Raw genomic sequence first — 20,013 nt, 5'->3', positions numbered from 1 at the left:
CCAAATAAATTTTAATTTGCATTTTATTGATGTGTACAATTTAAGAGTCTTTTAACATGTATAGTTTAAAATTTACAAAATACATTTTAATATCATCTTTTTGCTCTTTTTAGTGTAATATATAATTACAGCTAAAATGAAAATCAGAAAAGAAAAAGAACTTCCAAAGCTTATTTATGCTTTAAAGAACTAATAAAATAAATCATACTGCTCATGATTTCAGACAGTCATAATAAATTATAAGTGATTACAATCATAAGAAATGACAGAAACAGGTATACAATAAGCCAAGTTATGGGTGATCATGAAAATCTTCAAATTGGGACAGAATAATCCAAATGCAATAAGATATCAATCCTTGAAATATACTATTGCAGATTACTAATGAAATGAATAAGTTGAACTCAAGTATTTCACTTGCCAACTATCATTCCTATGTAAGCTTACCAGTCCTGCTTTGACCAGGACTATCCTAACTTCATGATATGGTTTCTGTATTCTGGCCAGTTTGTCATCATAACCCACTTATTTGGTAAAATTTTGCAAGTATCAAATACCAGAGAAATAAATATAGTTCAGTTTCAAGTAAAATAAATTAAAATTTAGCAAATAAATTAAAATTTAATTAATTTGCCTTCACCAATACATTTAACTTGTTTTCTTAAAATAGGATAATGGATGTACAGTGATCACAAAATGAAAGAAATAATTGTTAATATTTTTTTTCACTATAAACAAAATAGAAATAATGAAATTGTACAGAGATGTTGTTCAGTTGACGGCAATGGAATTTTATTTAGCATAATGAAATGGGCTGATTTGTATGCAGGTTAAATAAAATGATATCTTATGTAGAGAAGAATACAACAGCAAAAATAATTTTGATTTTCAACAAGCTCAAAGTTTATAAAAGAGTGCTTATGCTGTGAAAAAAATGAAAATTTCACTATACCCAAATCATAAAAAATCCTAGAGAACACCGGTAAGTGTTTGATAGCAGATTCAGAAATTAGAATATGAAAATTTCATACTTTATTTGAGACTTTAAGAAAGAAACAGGAACTTATTCTTTTAAACAAAATGTTAAGATAACCAAGGCCATGTCCAAAAGATGTGATGCTTTTTCAAAAATAAAAAGACTTCCAACCTACTGATGAAGACATATTGTATTATTTCATGTAAAAAATTTTTTCATATACAATTTTATTATTTCAAATAATATTTGACATAATAGAAAGGATATTTTACTTTTTTTGTTGCTAAACAAAATATTATATAGATATGTTATTGTATATTTTTATCTTCTACACATTTGCCATATTTTATTTTGTAATGCACTACAAGACTCTTACTAAAATAAAATCTGTTTCTGTCAAAAGACTGAGCACTACTGTGCATTCAAAATACTACTGCAGAAACAACCTTTGTATTTGAAAGGAACATTTAAATGCTAAAAAGAATTGTCCGATGTAAGTAAAATACACTTTATGCTGATAAATCACAACTAATCACTTTTTTACACTTTACAATACAGTATTTTTATTCTTATTATCAGCAATCAAAATGCAATTCACTTCTGATAAAAAGATATCCTATTGGTAATGTGCAAAAACTTAAGGCATCAGATACAATACCATATTTCTCACCTTTTAACAGATAAAATATTCTACACACGAAATTTTAACTTTTGACATCAGTGAAAACTTACCTTTTATTGACTTCCAATACTAGATTCTGTTCTGAAATTTTTATATTCTTTTTCTCTTCATTTGCATTTTGAAGTTTTGATTGAAGTTCAGTCTGGACTGTTAATAAGCGATCTTTCTCAGAATTTAGACTCTCTATTTGGTCATTTAAAGATTTAAGCATGCTTTCTAAATATGACACGTGTTTGTTTTCTAACACTTCATCAGTTTTTGAATCCTCCTTGAAACAATCTTGCATTTTTAGATGACTGAAAGTTAATAAAAAGCATATAAAATATTCATAACTAATAATAAAAGATTTCAAGCTACATAAAACAAGAGCTGTTTTTGCAAATGGCTGTTTATTTACTAAAGATGAGAGCAATTCAAAGGCAAATCTTATTTTCAGTAATGAACATAAGGTTTCACTAGGAAACCCCTATTTTCCCAAAACTGCCATGAGAAAGAGGCATTTTTTAAAAAAATCTTAATATCCAAATGCACATGGTACTTTATGTTTGGATTTATGTACTTTAAATACATTGCTTTAATTTCTTTGACATATTTCAAGATGAACATAAATATACTTTCTTAAAAACATTACAAAAATATTCTAGAGCATATATATATATATATACAGTGCTTACTCAGTCTTTATTTCTGAAACTAATGGTTGTAGACATACACAGTAAAAGCCCAAATATCCAGCATTTAGCTAACTAGAAAGCTTAAATAACAGTTTTTAATTTTAAATTTCCCTGCAAAAATTAAGCAATTGAGACTGGTAAAGTCATCATAAAGCATTTGATGCTACTAAATCACACTGTCACCAAACTGTGTGATTTAATAACAATAATAGATAAGCATGGCATTATCAATCATAAGATCTTCGGTTTTAAGTAAACCTGATTAATTCTCAAACAGTAGGTTCAGTTTTTTGTAAAACGCTATACAAGTTAACTGTTATTTATGTGCTTTCCCCCCATTTTGAAAAAAAAAAAAATGATTAAAATTGGGAATCTTGCCTTTCACGAGCAGCATGCAATGCAGCATTTTGTCCTGGCACCAAGAGAAGTGAATGCTAAATGGGACATCTTGGATAAAATCATAGAATTGCATATCTCGCATATACTTTCCCAAAGAATTTTAGAGAAGGCCCATGAAAAAGCTCACTGTATTTGACATTGGAAATATTTATAGCTTAGTCTCTCTATTCTGGAAATCCTATTTCAAAGCAATTTTCATCCACACAGGCACACAGATATTGTTATTCCAGAGGGTAAATAAGCTATTCCATACTTTATCATCAGTGGAGTCAGTAAACTGCAAGTTGTGAGAACTGATTTTGGCTTTAATAGCACTTATTTCCACTTAAACATCTCTTTCGTTTATGCATTAAAAATTTCAAACTAAGTGATATTTATATCTCTTCAGAAGGCTTCTGTACAATTGCTATTATTTACCCAAATGATCTGCTCAATTTTTAAAACACACACACACATATGGAAAAAAAAAAGGACAATTCTATGCACAAATAATGAAGTAAGTAAAAACAACCTTATAATATGCTATGGCTGATCAAATAATATCCTTGGAGGTATAACATCCATATCACAATTTATGAATCTTCTTATTAATAAATTGCACAACAGTGCCATGATAGATTAATATACTCAGTGGTTGGCAAATTGCAAAGGAAAATCTCTAGGAAAAGATGAAATGACCAATAAGTGAAATGGTACATGAATGGATTAAAACAGCCTGGGCCCAGATTTTTTAGGCTTGAAAAGTTTTATGAAATTTAATAAATTCATTAAAGATTTTTCTTTTTTCCTGTACAATACATTTTACTCATACAAATATTTTTTTTCTGATGAAGACCTAGAGGAACAAGGTGCATTATTATTTAAATAAATATCTAATTTCAATTTTGGACTGAGAAAACATCGTACATTCTCAAGAAGTTTATAAAATTTCATTACATGTTCAGTTATTAGAAATATGTTAATAAAGCAAACGAACTGATGCATTATATGAAATGAACATTAAAATATTAATTTTAGGATGCTAAAGAAGAAAAGTGAAAGAACAAAGTAAATGAAAAAGCAAAGCATATAATCATAAGATATAATGCAAACATGCTCTATTATCATGCATACAAACTATTTGAATCATATTTAATTAATTAAAAAGTTCTTAATACTTTAAATTAACTTGACTAAGAAATAATAGCATTTCAGAAACTGATATATGAATAACAGCAGTCTTAAAATATATAACTATTTCATACATACTAATTTTTATAAAAGAGAAAGAAAAAGAAACATTTTTAACTTTGAGATTGTACCACCTTAAAGAGAAAGAATCCTGACTTCTTAATTTTCATGCAATCATGTACGTCATGCAAGCTCTCATATCATCTGCAGATAGCAAGAAATACAGAAAAGAAATAAAATAAAAGTAAATAAAGTACTGATATAATTTGATAATTCTGTTTTGTGTTAAGTTGTAACCATACAAAATAAGTAAATATCTATGAGAAATAATGGAAAATTTTGTTAATTATCAATTAATGAAATATTATTTAAGCAACAATTCATAATCTTTTCTCTCCATAAATGGCTTCATTTCACCCTTATTTACTTTTCCCCCTCAAAACTTGTGTTCCTGGCCCCTGAAAGGCCAAAAATATAAAAAATTATCCCTTCCAAAAACATTACTTCATTTTGAATTACTAATAAATACATTAAAATTACTATAATCAGAGACTGTTATATCTAGTTGGATCTATCTAACAAGGGAACTTTCCATATGGTTTGTTTTATTTCAAATGGTTAAAAATACACATTCATAACCACCTTCAAAATAATTCTTGAAGGAATAAAATACTAGCACCCATATTAGCTTTTAGAAGCATTATTTTAAGACAACTTTTGCAAACACCCATAATGCCTCCTTCAATGCTGCTTTTAAATCAGTTGTTGACACAAAGCAGCATTCTTGAAAACTTCTGCTTCATTGGTGGAGAAAGGTAAAAGTAAATTCAGCTGAAGCTGGATGAATAGGCAGGATTTTAAAACATCTTTTAAATCCTGCTTATTCACTCAATTCATGCCCTTTATGCAAGGAACTCTGTAGGTGTTAAGAGAATGAGAAATCAGTATTAGGGACCACTTTGCCAAGAACAACATGTCTGCAAATCACTGCTGAAAGGCCAAATATTCTGCTCATGATACATAAGAGTGAAAGGACAGATTTCAAATTTTGATTTATTTATTTTATTATAAATAAGCACAGCCCCTAAACTTTTGGATCTTACTGTATGTATATTTATTATATCATATTTATATTACATATTATACTACAGATGATGGATGGATGAACGGAGAGAATAGTTCAATGTAATGCCACTTCATTCTCAAATTATTATTTTTTTTAGAGAATGATAATACTGCCCTATGATTTTTTAAAGGGATTTTTGATTACAAGAAAAACATATGTATGGTGACAAGCACAACAAAACACAAATAACTCAGGCAACTGAGATTGTTTCACAAGCAGTTTTGCTGCTTACTAAAACCGAACAACAATCAGATGTGCTTTAAACAACAGAGCATTCATGCATCAAAGTTTGATAATAGTATGAAAAATAAAATGTTTAGTTACTGTAGCTGTATATCTGCAGACTTTGTGTTCCTACTCTACATTCTTCTTACAATAACTTTTTTTTAAATGTGGCAAAGACTTTTAGACCACAACATTAAAAAATGTCTAATTACTCTAAAATAAAATACTTGATATGAACTCTTTCTCATTTGCCAGCTTTGCTAGTCATAAATAAATTAAAAGTCAAGAAAATCCAAAGTAAAACTGACATGATTCAATAAATATGTTTTTGGCTTGTAATATACTATTTCAATCATATTATCCCAGCAATATCATATGTCCTTTCCCAAAGGAAAAATACTAAATCACTGCATTTATTCAGGTAATAAAATAATAGCATATCATCAGCAAAATTAATGACTATCACGAATGATAAACTATTTAATTCCAAAGCAAATGCAATCAACTAAAAATTTTTATTGTAATGCATAAATATCCTAATTTGTGATGCCTCAGTTCCCAACCTCCAGACTTACATCATCTGGCCAAAAAAAAAGGTACTTTAGGTGCACTGTGAAGTGCTGAAAAACAAACTAACTTCCCACTTTATCCAATAAAGAGAACTTCACAGCTGAATGTAAAACTTTATTTTAAATTGATGTTAATTATATATTGTTTCTTTCTGGTCATGCAACTGAAATATCAAATTTCGACAAAATGAAAATCACTGTTTTGCCTCTGTATGCCACATGATCATTTAAACCAAATGGATCAAGAATTAATTAAGATGTTGAAAACATTAATTAAGATGCTTAATGTTTCTTCAAAAATTTTAGTCCAGTGATAAAAAGAAATGTATACTTGACAAAGATGGACTTTTTAAAGGACCTCAATATCATGCATGCATTTATAATTATATGGTTCTAACTGAAATATACTTAAGCACAAAATAATAAAAGATATCTGTCAGTATCATTTTCTGTTCATGGAGATCATGAATTATGTAACTAATATGAAAGCTGAACCCATTTCCTTTTAATGGATGAAGTTGTATTTATTATTGGAAGAAAATTTACCACATTTAGATCTTGCAATTTCTCTCTAGCAGTTTTAGCATAAGATTTAGAAACTTTACACACAAAATTAAGCCGACTGGAAATAGCTGGAAAAGTGGAAAATAGGAAGAGGAAAACATGATGAACAGCAAAAGATACGTAATGTTTAGTATTCTCTGGAGACTTAGTCTTCAGCATTTGTTCATAAGAGGAAATACAAGAGGTCTTTAAACTTCATCAATGAGGACACCTCATCACATAAAAGCAAAAAACTTGTTGCAAGCATAGAATGTTATTCTCATTGCTTTTCTCCTGGGGTCCATCTCTAGCTATTAGAATACTATGAAAACTGATTATAATTCCTTAATTACTTCAGTAACAGTGTCTCAATTTTATAACTAAGAACTCTGGGCACATTTGAAATAAAGTATTTAAAGTTAGCTAATGCAATGCTTGTGAAACACTATACTGACTAACTCTGAATGATAGAAATAGCAATTACTGTAAGTAACAGCTATGCAGTTTCAAACTTTTTTACAGCTATGTATATAAGGATGCTGGCAGTTATACCATTTAAATAGTAAATGTTAAAATATGCCAGCATGAATGCACAAAGACAATATTGTACTGAAAAAAAATTCTGCGAAGATATTAAAGGAAAGAGAAAAATTTATTAGTGAGTAATGAGAGTTTTTGAGAACCCAAAACTATGTATTTCCCAAAATGCAAAACTTCTGTTTAAGTCATAAGATTCCTAATGAAGTTTTAAATTATACCATAAAACACATGCTACACCATAAAATATAGGATAATAATAATAATATAAAAATAGTATTAAAGACAATAATTAATAACAACCTAGTTTCTAAATCTATTTATATAGTCATTTTAATTGTATTAAGGTATTCTTTTTCCTCCCTTCAAAAACTATACATACCACATAACATTCCAATCTCAGCTTTCACGCTGTGAAACTATCAAAGGGAGGGACTACAAAAGTAAATAAAGAAGATGATGCCAAGCAGGTTGTAGAATGTTATTTCACTAGTGTGAGCAAAGCCAGAAAAAGGAAAGTCACATTCAGAAGGATTTCAGTATTTTGAATGCACTCAGAAACCACATAAACCACAACCATGCAGCTAGGCCATCTGCCTCACTTCGAACCCAGGTTGAACTATCAGTATTTATTCAGCCTTAATCACTAAGTCACTGGCTGGGCCAGTTATGGGAAAGTCATGGGATAGAGTTAAGCAAAATAAAAAAAAAAAAAAAAAGTGTCTGGATGAATTTGCACCATTTTCTTTCTCATAGATAGCATGAAATGTGCAGCTAATAAGAAAACTAATCTCAGTTTCCTTTTAACAGATGATGTCATGTTATAAGGAAAAAGCTTCACTTTTATGGTGATGCTGAGCATGATATAAAACTTTTGCTTTCCTTTTATGATAAGATCATGTACGGTGATTTTCTACAATTACAGAGTCATTGAACATGCATTTATTGAAACCATTCATTGGAGAAAGTGAGAAATCTGAAATGAATCTCTTCACAGCTGAGATGAAGATTTTTAACAGCAATGATTCAGACAAACAAAGAGTACAATAAGGAGAGTAATTAAAAATAAATTCATATACTATAAGCAGTTTCTAAAATAAAGCAGTATATAATATAAGCAGTAATAATATAAGCATATAAGCAGTAATAATATGAGCAGTTTCTAAAATAAAAGTTTTTAAAATCCAGACTTTAGCATGAGATTTTTTCCAATTTTCAAAAGCCCTGTCATCACAACATAATCATTTAATTTTAGAACTGTTTCACAAACTATATAGATCTGAGTATTAGAAATATTTTGACATATTTTGATAATAATTTTAATTCCTGTAATGCTACAATCTTTAGGAAAAATGAAAGTCTCCCTCTACCCTCCCTTTTTAAATTAATTGTGTAGTACGATTTTGCATATTCTATTCTAACAATACATACACAGAAACATTTATCTTGATCACAATCATTGAGGTAGTACAAAATAGTCTATAATTTCTGCATATTAAAAAAAAAAAAAAAAAAAGACAAGACAAAAGCATCATAATTATCTGTGAGGGAAAAACTTATATTCAGCAGATATAAAATTACACATTTTAAGTATATTATGTTGTAAACTGAAAACATAATTTGATGCAAATGATTGCAAAGTACTTTTAAAGCAATTAAATGTTTTTCATAATTAAAGGAATTCAAAAGTTAATTCCCAATCATGAATTTTTCATAGAACATTTTTCCAGTAAATTGATTGCTTATTAACTTACAGTGATTCAAATTGAGACGACAGCTGAGAATTCAGTTGTTGCATTTTCTGTCGCTCATCTTCCAGAAATTCAACTGTCCTTTCCTGCATTACATTCTGCTCCTTCAATGCAGATACCTTTATATTTGCTTCCTAAATTACGATTTTTTTCCAAAATGAATATATTAAAATTAAATAAAGAATATAGATATTTCTAAGCATGAAATGAATTCGATAAAATAAGCATTTCTAAACATAATTTTTGGACATTTTTTATTGGTAAAATAATCACATGTAACTGATACATTGTATAGCTGCCGACAGCAAAAGTCAACTGTATGATACTGTCAGTAAGAAATTTATTACCCCAACTACAGCAGAAAAATATGTTATATATATTAAATCTGTGATGTGGTTGTATGGTATATGTTAATATTTTAATAATTTTTCACATTCTATGAAATTACAGAAATTAATCAACTTTATGTTATTTCAATTTTGATGAATTTATGAACAATCTATTCAACACATTTTATTACAGTAAAGTATGACAATTCATTAAAAGAGACAAAATTAAAATAAAACACATCTCATTTAATTAGTAGCTCAGGAAACATAATACAAAGTGATTAATTACTTTCACATTTGATAACACAGATACTTATGGATATACACAGCTAAGAATTATAACAGAAGAACCTATTTATTAACTCTAATTAGGGCACAGAAATTTTGGATAAATGGACCACTTTTCAGCATCTACATTTTGCATGACTTTAAAGGACTATCCAGTGAGTGAAACCCTAGTTAAGGATTTGGGAAAGCTTGGCATTTTTAGATTAAATAAAACCAAATCTTTAATACTGAGTAAATTGACTCAAATTAATAGCTAATGTGAACCTTCTTGAACATGTGAATAAGATCAAATGTGTGATTTATAAAGAGCTGTATAGCAGACTATTATACTAAGAAGAAAAATTAGATTATGCAAGTAAAAGCTCAGTTGAGACTTTCTTATGGATTGTTACATCAGAATGAATTGTTAAAGTTTTGAGTCGTACAAACTTAAGTTGATTATATTCATATGCTATATATTCTATTTTAGAGTCATTTGTTACTTTTTGTTAAGTACACTGCAGGCCATTAAAATTGCAACACTATGAAGGGAAAGCAAATACATAAAAGATATTTATTGCACTTAAAGTGATGACAAAATGATTAAATTCGTAAGCAGTTTAGGGTTTACAGGGGTACAAAATTAGTAGAAACAGCTGCCACCCCTGGCAACTAAAACAGCCCTTACCCAGTTAGGCATGGAGTCGAACTGGGACAACTCATTCCATGCTGCTTTAAGTCTATGCCACACTTCCATCAACCGTATTAGCTGGAGAGGGGTGGCAGGCCAGTCTCTCAGCAACCCATGACCAGATGTTTTCAATGGGCGACAGATCTGGATACCATGCAGGCCAGGGCAGCAGTCGAATACCCTGCATATCGAGGAAGGCCAGAACACAATGTGCAACATGTGGTCTGGCATTATCTTGTAGAAAGATCTTGTTAGGCAGGCACCAAAGATATGGCATAACCACTAGACGTAAGATGTCAAACATGTACCCATCTGCATTCAAATTATCATCAATCCAAAATAGAGATGTGAATATTATTATACCTGATCTTTCACATGCCAAAGCATTACACCAGGTGCAGGGTCCCTATGCTGATATCAAATGCAAGCAGGCGGCGTGTGGTCTCCTTGAAGGCCCCAAATGTGTATATAGACATCAGAACACTGCACACAAAACCAGGATTCATCTGAAAAGATGGTATTGTGCCGCTCATTTATCCAGCTTTGTCGTTCGGGGCACCAGAGTTGCCACCTCTCTCTGTGCTGCATTGTCAAGGGAAGCCGAAGTAATTATCAGCGAGTTGATAGTCCGTGCTGCTGCAAACATCGACGCACCCTACGTGCAGATACTAGGCATGCTACAAACATGCCCATTTCCTGACTAATGGTCTGTGATATGGTTGTATGGTTTTGCAGAGCTGACCTCACAATATGTCTCTCTCCTTGGACGTTAGTCATGAGAGGGCATTCAGATCCTGTATGCTGTTTAGTATGACCCTCAGCACCCCATTGAATCCATATTCGCATGACAAAGTTTGGATGTCAACCAGTGCGACAGGCGATATCATGGAATGATAATCGCACTCTCAATAAGCAACGATTTTGCCTCTATCGAATTCCGACACTTTAAGCATTTCTTCTTATTATTTGAGGCATAACACAATATTCTGAGCAAACTCTGACTTTACAAAGTGTCTTCTGAATAAATTTTAATGGCCAGCAGTGTATATGCATTTTTCCTTTTCTGAAAACATTTTGCGCTTCTCCCCCTTTCCCCCCCATATCCAATCAGCTATCTAAAATATTCTGAAAATTTCTCCTTTCTTTTTTTATTGCATCATTTTACTTTCTGCAACATCCTTTGTAAAAGAAGGGCAATATCAATTTCATTTATGTTTATTTAATGGTTGGTACTTAACATTTTTTTCCTTGGCAAATATTAATATTTCTGATTATTATTGAGGTCTTATATTAGATGCAGGAATAGAGATTTAGCTTAAAACTCTGGGCTAAAAATGCCAAAAGCAATAACATTCATATTTTAAAAGTTCAACCAATTTTGTTTATTTTCATGAGTGAATATTACCTTATTAATATCTGAATTTTTCCTTTTGTTGTTTTTATTTTGTTTTCAGTAGGTTACAAATACTTACAGATATTATGGCATATGGATGAGAAACAGATTTTATTTTGATAGAATGGAATTTTAACAAATACAGTTATTTTCACATCATGAAAGCAATAAACATACTTCCAAATGTTGAAATGCAGCAAAACACAAATAATGGTTCTTTTTGCCGTTATATATAAAAAAAAATGTTTTAAAACAACGCAATTGTTACTTTGCGAACTATGAAAAAATTCATATAAACTCTAGAAACTACTATAAATTGCAAATATTATTTTGATATAAACATTTACCTCAATTTGCTTGCGATATTTTTGCAAAGCTGATTTAACTGAAGAAACAAGTGAATGAAGCTGCAATGTACTTTCATGTGACAGAATACCTTCCTTTACTTCAGACATAGACTCAATCAAACTAAATCAAGAAATATATAATATAATTACATATATAACATGCTTACATATATATATATATATATATATATATAACATACTTATATATCTAATGTTACAAGCTCTACACGAACACTGAAAACACGTTGCTGAGTCAAAGTATATATATTCATTCTGCATTTTTAATCATTTGTGTCTCACACTGTGTTTTACATTTTTTTGTAAATTCTACAGACTTGTTCAAAATGTAGCAATTTTTAAACACATGAGTGATAAAGTAAATACAGTCAAAAGTCTTTAATCCGGACTCGTCAGGACTTCGGCGATTCCTGATTATCGATTTTTCTGGATTATAGATCATCAGTTTAAATCTGGTAAGATGGCATGCAGAAATTATAAAATTAAAAATATGAAACCGTAATTTATAAAATAATGAGCAATTATCATCTAAAGGGTATGAAAATTTACCAAAAAAGAAGCCAAATATTTATTTGTTTACTTTATTAAACATTTCTTTTAACGCGCGGATGCGTAAAGCATACCTTACGCATAGCCGAAATTAGAAAATTGCAACCAGAAAACTATTTGATTTGTATTCGTGATATTTATAATGACAAGGAATTTGATTTAAATCATATCAAAGACGGAGTACATCGAAATTAAATACTACATTTAGTAAGGAATTATAAGCCGAATAAAATAAAAACATCTGCCCTGAAGATAACGATAGTGTTGACAAATCAACTTCCAGTTCATTGTGCGCCGCGACGTCCCCCCCCCCCCCCGCGCAGAGCAGCATGAAATTGATAAACAGATTTCGGAAATGCCTTTATCCATTTTTTGTAGCAATTTGTTTTTTGTTTGATGGACATCGAAACATACTTTCGTTTTCTAGATCCTTTGGGAGCTCCAGCATCGGAAATTCTATTTGACATAATCGAAAGTTCAAGCTTACTTTAGAAAATTGCTCTTACAGTCTGCAAAAAATAATAAGCCGGATCCAATTCGAAGATTAAGGAACAACGCAATCATCAACATTAACTGAAATAGATAATTTTAGCTTATACTGTCCGTTATACATTAAACGTGCACGCGAAAACGTATTCTGCACTTGCGCAGACGCATATGCGCAGTCGTAAATGTCTTGGGCGCACGAGTAAAATGCCTATGCTCATGCGTCAATGCGGCGCATGCGCAGAAAGATTTTAGTTTTGAGGTCCGGATTATAGATCATTAGGGATTATGGGTGTCCGAATTAACGACTTTTGACTGTATATACTAAAATATAAATTTTAATTGATAGAAACTTTAATGCATAAAATCAATAGTTTCATAAAACAATATAGAATGGATGACCATAGAGACTTACCTTAAGACAGCTATATTTGGAGAAACTTCACAGTTTGGATCATCCAAAAGAATTTCAGAAATTTCTTTCAAGGCTCCAGAATATTCTTGTAATAACTTATTTGCCTGCTGTTCCTTACCAGTAGAAACAGTTTTGTTCATTTTCTCTTTTAAGGAGGTGTTCTGAAAAAATAAAAAAAGGTAAAACAACAGGAAAAACCAAATTCAGTAGTTCTTTTACATTTAACTATTTATGTAAATGTTTATAACTTAAAATTGTATATCAAATAAGAAAAATTATTTTGTATATATAAAAAACAAAAATTATTTACAATTTTTTCTACTGCACTGCATAGAGCTGAATTAGCTTTCTCTTTTTCTTCAAGCAACAACTGAATTCTTTCATTTCTTTCAATCAAATCATGTATTCTAAAATGAAAATTAAAGATAAATATTTCATTTTAAAACTATGAACTTATGAATTAATCGATTTATGGATAATTATATTGCATCTCTAATTGTATATCAATTTTGCAATGTTGCCAAATTAACTTTGCAGAGGTTTTTGCTTTATACTTGCGAAATATTTTAATATACATCATGCCTATATAAGTCCTCATCTGGCCTTTATTTTCACAACAGTTGATCACAGACACATGTTATCAATAACAAAAATGTCTTAAATAAGGCAAATATTAATATTTTGACATTTTAAAATTTTTTATAAAAATTATGAAATTTAACTTGATGTACAATTTTTACTCATTATTAAAAATAAAAAATTTGACTCCCATATGGGAAAAATTGACTAATATATTCAATTTGAAAATCTTGAGGAATCGGTTAATAATTAAAATAATTCAAGGTTCATTTCTGGCCATCAATGCAATTTAATGATATTCTTTTGTGATGCTATACCAAAAGAATTTTTACACAAATCATTTATAAGTGTTCAGATGCTAAAATTGTTATTAATATTCTTGTGAATTTGTTTTTACTTCAGAAACATAATTTAACAATCCTATAAAAATTTCATTACACTAAAAATATTTACACCCCCCCCCAAAGAAAAATGGTATTTTATTTTTAGTATAATAATTTCTGGTGTTAATGGATTGAGTGATGAGCATTTTTATGCTGCAAAATTCCATTCTTGAACCTTGAGGGGGAAAAGTGGCCAACATTTTCTTTGGGGGGGGTGTAAATATTTTTAGTGTAATGAAATTTTTATAGGATTGTTAAATTATGTTTCTGAAGTAAAAACAAATTCACAAGAATATTAATAACAATTTTAGCATCTGAACACTTATAAATGATTTGTGTAAAAATTCTTTTGGTATAGCATCACAAAAGAATATCATTAAATTGCATTGATGGCCAGAAATGAACCTTGAATTATTTTAATTATTAACCGATTCTTCAAGATTTTCAAATTGAATATATTAGTCAATTTTTCCCATATGGGAGTCAAATTTTTTATTTTTAATAATGAGTAAAAATTGTACATCAAGTTAAATTTCATAATTTTTATAAAAAATTTTAAAATGTCAAAATATTAATATTTGCCTTATTTAAGACATTTTTTTAGTTGTGCATAAATGCTAATATATTCCCCTATTCAATTTGTATACGGCCCCAGAATATGATTTCCAACTACAAAATAAAATCTCTTAACCAATTTTTCATAGTATGGAAATCATGCTTTTTGTATTTTATTTTTTTATAACGTGTACAAAAATTTCCTAAGTTTCTTAAATATAAGACCAGGAAAATGTATAAAAAGTTAAATTTTGTAACTTTTCACAAAATGTTTTTTTTTTTTTTTTTTTTTTTTTTTTTTTAAATTTAGAAATGCCAAAGAATGAATATTTGCATCATTTATAGAATGGCATTAATTTCTTAAACAAACTACCCTATCAAGATGTAAGAAAAGATTAAGTTATCTGGTATTAAACAGTTATCTGGTAGCATTCAGCATTTAAGTACCTCAACAAACACATTAAACAATCTAATAAGAAGAATTACCACAGTTTTGAAGAAAATAAACTTAGAAAAGTAGCTTCATAACACAACAACATTTGCTAATACCCAAATTATATCTTCTCTTAAGTACAACACAGCAGAAACTAAGCCACCATAGACAGTATGCTAGTAAAAGAAGACTAACTGCACATGCTTTTATACTTGGTAAATACTCTATAAGGTATGGTTGTTTGTGCATCTTTATGGAATAAGGACATTTACAGTCTAAAATCTGAAAAGTTTCTCAAGAAGTTAGTGGTAAGATGACATACTGACAATACTAAGCACCCAATTTTTAAAGTTTTTTAGGGGAAGAGGAATGTGTTAAAAACCATTAAGTCAAAAAGCTTCAGCAACATTTAGATTTTTACTTTATAACAACTGAGCTTTTCTCTCAAGAATTCATAATGATAAATAATACAAACTGAATTGAATAAATATAAGTATTTTACAATTAAGAATTAATTTTAACTATAAGTCAGGATGTAAACCAAATATATTGTAACTAAAATAACATGACTATTTCATTTACAGTTTATACCTTTCTTGCAGCTTTGCTGTTTCAAATGAATTTTCAATTCTTTCAGGTGCATCAAACTTATCAGACTCTCTGTTATTATATTTAAGACCTAAAATAGGCTGAAAATAAAAATAAGAAAATAATTAAATTTTATTACTTGTTTTTGTGTAAATTTATTACTACAAATAATAAATAATTCAGAAAATTAGATATTTTTATATATTTTATATGACAAAACTGAGAAACTAATAATTTAGCTCACAGCTGACAATGATTAATATACATTTATTTCTAGAAAAAGTTGGAAACCGAGTTACTTGATCAGTAGCAGAACAGATGGTAGATCTAGTCTTAAAGTCCAAATAATTTTATTTGAATATCAATTACATTTATTTGTTGCATAATTCATTAAATAATTAAAAAATTTTAATTTATAACATTCAAAACAGCTTTAATAAATAAGAAAAACCATTGAAAAAAAAGAAAAATTTCTGTCGATCACATAAACAGTAAATAATCACTTAATAAATTAAATTTGTAACTTATTCTAATCCGAGAACTAGAAGTGTACCATTTGGTCATGAACTGATTCAAAGGGGCAACTTACTTTACTGAGCAAATGATCAGTGACTTATCAAAAAAGAGCGGCTGCTCTTTTAGCACTCACTCACCAACAACTCTTACTGGAAGCATGCGAAGAAAGTTTGATTTCTATTTTGAGGAGAAAAAAATGTTTATTCTGCCATGTTAAAAGCAAGTTTCATTTTTATCATTCCTCACCTTTTTTAACATTTTTTTTTATTCTAGAATTTTATTGTTAGTTTTATTCAGAAAGAAAGTTTTAGAGAATCTCAAAACTATAATTGAAAGAAATCAGTTTAAGGAATTGTGGTCCGATAGAGTCAATGCCCCTTATCCCACTCCTTGTTTGTTTCTTTCCATTCTTCCATCTATCTTCTCAGACCATTCTTGATTCATTTCTGTTGTAGATCTTAATCATCAAGTTTATTGTAGGGAGTGGTGAGTTGTAAAAAAAAGAAAATGCTTCAATTCAGTGAAAGAACATCTATCATCTGATGCCATAAAAGAATCACTTTAACCCCCTCTACCAAGAACTGAAAACAAAATTTTGAGTTCAGAGCAGATCATTCTATCACAATTCAACAAAAACAATATTTTAAAATAATTTAACCATAAAATGAATTATTCCTGTTGTTTCTATAAATAAATTTTCTCACTCCAGTAGTAAAACTTTCAAAATATTGTTTGTTGGTTTATGCACTGCTATTTCAAACATTAGCCCCAGCTTTTGCTGATAACTAAAATTATAAAACTCTACACCAGTGGTTCTCAACCTGTTTTCCATGACACATTTAACCATCCTCTCTTTCCTTTCCAAAATTTGCAAAATACCTACATATTTATTTAGATTTAGATTACTTTTTAATATGCTTTATAAACAAAAAGTACACTGCGAAAAAAAAAGGTCAGTTCTATATCCCCGTTCTACTGGGCCGATTGACAAAATTCAAATTGCGATTTTCATGTCTCGAAAGTGCGATTTAGGATATATATTAGATTTATATATAGCACTATTCTAACATAGGTATTTTGACACAAAATCGGACTTTTTCTGAAATAACATACCAATTTTTTTACATATTTCAATTCTATGACTTAAATTATGTCTAAATATTAAATTTTGTAAAATTTGGTGCAAAATTTATGCAGATATTCAAAAATTTATATTGGAACTTTTTTTTCAGTTTGTGCCAAGAATAGTTCACTTGGAGAACTTCTTAATATATGGCAACCTATTTCCCTTTTCCTTTATACATTGTGCATGAGAGGGAAAAGTCACTTTGTTCCTTCTTTTAAATAACGTTCGTTATATTATAATTTTATGTTATTTTTTTAAATATATTTTTTTTTTTTTTGGCTTTTTCGATTTTTCATTTTAATAGTTTAAGTTGCATGGTTTCTTTCAATTAACTGTTTTAAAAATTTCTACTTACTCATTTGAACTGCGTAGTTTAAATAAAAGGTGCATTGCTTATTATTTTTTTTCAAATAGTTTTCTTTATACTATATTTTTAGTCAGAGTTAATATTTTAGGTAATTTTTGAATTTTTAGACTTTTATTTTAATTTTTTTGTGTTGCATTGTCTCTTCAGATAATTGCTTTGAAATTTTCATTCATTCGAACAATGCATCTTAAATATATTTATAAATATAAATTTTCCAGAATTTGATTTTATTTATTTGAATTCCGTTTCTTTTGGAAGAATACTTTGTGACCCAGACTACAATGCATTTGAAAACTGCTTATATTAAAAGAGAAAATACAGTAAAGCAGAATTAACACTCCTTTCAGTATTCTGTTCAGAAAAGATATATAAATAAGAGAGATACATATCTGACATTTTAATTTAGGATGACTTGCATACATTGTTTTATACAGTTTTATCATTGTGCCCATTGCTTTACACAATTTTATCATCCTATATTTTCTTAAAATGTTATTCACATTTTCTTCAAATATTTTATTTTTGAAATAGCAAGAATCAAATATAAAAAAATACTAAATTTTATGCAAAAATTTATTTTTTCTTCTTAATGGCTTGCTCTTCTTTTTTCACACAAGTATATCAAAAACATCCAATTTTTCGAAACATCTTGTTATTTCTGACATTAATTTTAAATAAATTTATCACCCTGCATTTCAAGAGGGCCCACAAAGGGCTGAGCAGTAAAGTCACTGAACAGTGGTAGTTCGCTCTGGGGTTCGAATCCCAGCGAACGGGCTGGTTGCATGGGCATTTTCGTGGTTTTTCTCACGTATAACATGTATACGAGTGGGTTTTGCTTAGAAAGTTCTTTAGAAGACATCCCTCCTTTAAAGCAGATAGCTCAGCTTTGCCACAGCTTAATAATCTAAATCAATCCATTTCATCAGCATATAGTCAGAGCCTATTATCAGTCTTTAGACAGCAAGCCTTTTGAAGGCGTGAGATGAAAGGAAAGACTGGTTTCATCAAGAGGGAAAACGTCTTTAGGTGACATGCACATACATCACTGGATAAATTCATGAATATTCAAATAATTTGACTAAGAAATCATGGGATTCTCTGTTTATGATGATATGATGTTCGATAACGTAATTTAAAATTATACAAATGTGTAGTTGAAAACCAGTCGCTCTTCACTTTAACCTGCAATGATATCGTTTTTGTCTTTTCCATTAGCACAATCTTGATTGCTGCTATTTGCTGGTGTACACGTCCAAGTGTTTTCTCTTTGAACACCCAACTTCCTTGAAGAAGAATTCCCCTTTAAATTCCCCCCCTTCTAATTTCCTTCTACATTTTTTCTTCAGTGCTGACACAAAAAAAAAATTAAGATTTTTAGATTGTACACTTCCATAAATTTTGCATTCTTGTCAAATTTTTTTAAAATATCAGTTGCATTAAATGTGTTTCAGCTAAAGACTGCTTCTAGACATTTTAAGTATAAATAAGGATTAAAGCAAAGTCCAAAGGATAAATATTTGAATTAAAAGATTTTTGTTAAATGAGAAAGAAATAAACCACTCCAGCAGTACTTATCCTGTACCACCGAGTGACCCAATTCTTATATCGGGTGCAAAAAATCTTAATCATGTTATTTAGAGTTTTTAAGCCCAAAAATTTCTGTATTAACCCTCTGAGCATTACGGGTTTAGCCCTGAAATTTCAAAGTTCCTCAAAATGTCATGAATAAGTGATATTTTCTTGATTTTAATTAAAAAATTACTCTTTCATTTTGTATCTTGATTCCCTTTCTTCCAATATACATCCAAACTGAAATCAGATACATTAAAAGCTAGCAGAAATTTTCATGTATAATGAATGTGGAAGGCAACCTTCTGTACGGAATTTTCTGGCCATAAAACTAAGAGAGTTAAAGAAGATGTTTTTAATGTAATCTACAACACGATACAAAATTACTACTTAAAACATTCTTTCTAAGAGAATTAATGTAAAAATTTATGTTTGTATACATGTTTTTTAAAGCTGGGACATGACCCAATGTGTCAACATCTTGTTTGCTTACAAACATTGTGAAAATAAACATTAAATGAACTTTTCTCAGTTTTAGACAATTAAGTTTAAGTTAAGTTAAAATAAAGTAGCAGGCGATAACACGGCGGAGGTAAAAATTTACTCTTACAAATATTTTTTAAAAAAAGAGGGAAAAATAAAGAAATTTTTAAAAAAGTTAAAAATTTGAATAATATCATCTATAATTTAAAAAAATAGCTTTTTGTATAGCATTAAAAAATATTTATTACACTTCATTGAAGGAAA

The 20,013-nt window shown here is 29.3% G+C and overlaps 1 protein-coding gene across 2 annotated transcripts in view; it reads right to left on the bottom strand.

Annotated features, from left to right (window-relative positions):
* The window catches only part of LOC118192812 (uncharacterized), a 160,622-nt gene that overhangs the window by 75,051 nt on the left and 65,558 nt on the right, over nucleotides 1–20,013 (bottom strand). For both annotated transcript variants that reach the window (XM_035363833.2, XM_085813360.1), the window contains 6 exons: nucleotides 15,689–15,786; nucleotides 13,458–13,554; nucleotides 13,148–13,308; nucleotides 11,680–11,800; nucleotides 8,656–8,786; nucleotides 1,709–1,954 (listed from right to left, as the gene is read on the bottom strand). In XM_035363833.2, coding sequence (XP_035219724.2) covers nucleotides 1,709–1,954; nucleotides 8,656–8,786; nucleotides 11,680–11,800; nucleotides 13,148–13,308; nucleotides 13,458–13,554; nucleotides 15,689–15,786 — 854 coding nt within the window. The remainder of the gene's footprint in view (nucleotides 1–1,708; nucleotides 1,955–8,655; nucleotides 8,787–11,679; nucleotides 11,801–13,147; nucleotides 13,309–13,457; nucleotides 13,555–15,688; nucleotides 15,787–20,013) is intronic.

Source organism: Stegodyphus dumicola, chromosome 3 (genome assembly GCF_044657685.1).
Source record: "Stegodyphus dumicola isolate Sdum_Otavi_A_Nest chromosome 3, ASM4465768v1".
NCBI lineage: Eukaryota > Metazoa > Arthropoda > Arachnida > Araneae > Eresidae > Stegodyphus > Stegodyphus dumicola.
Note: the sequence above shows the minus strand (reverse complement) of the source record. Positions and strands in the feature narration are given on the sequence as shown.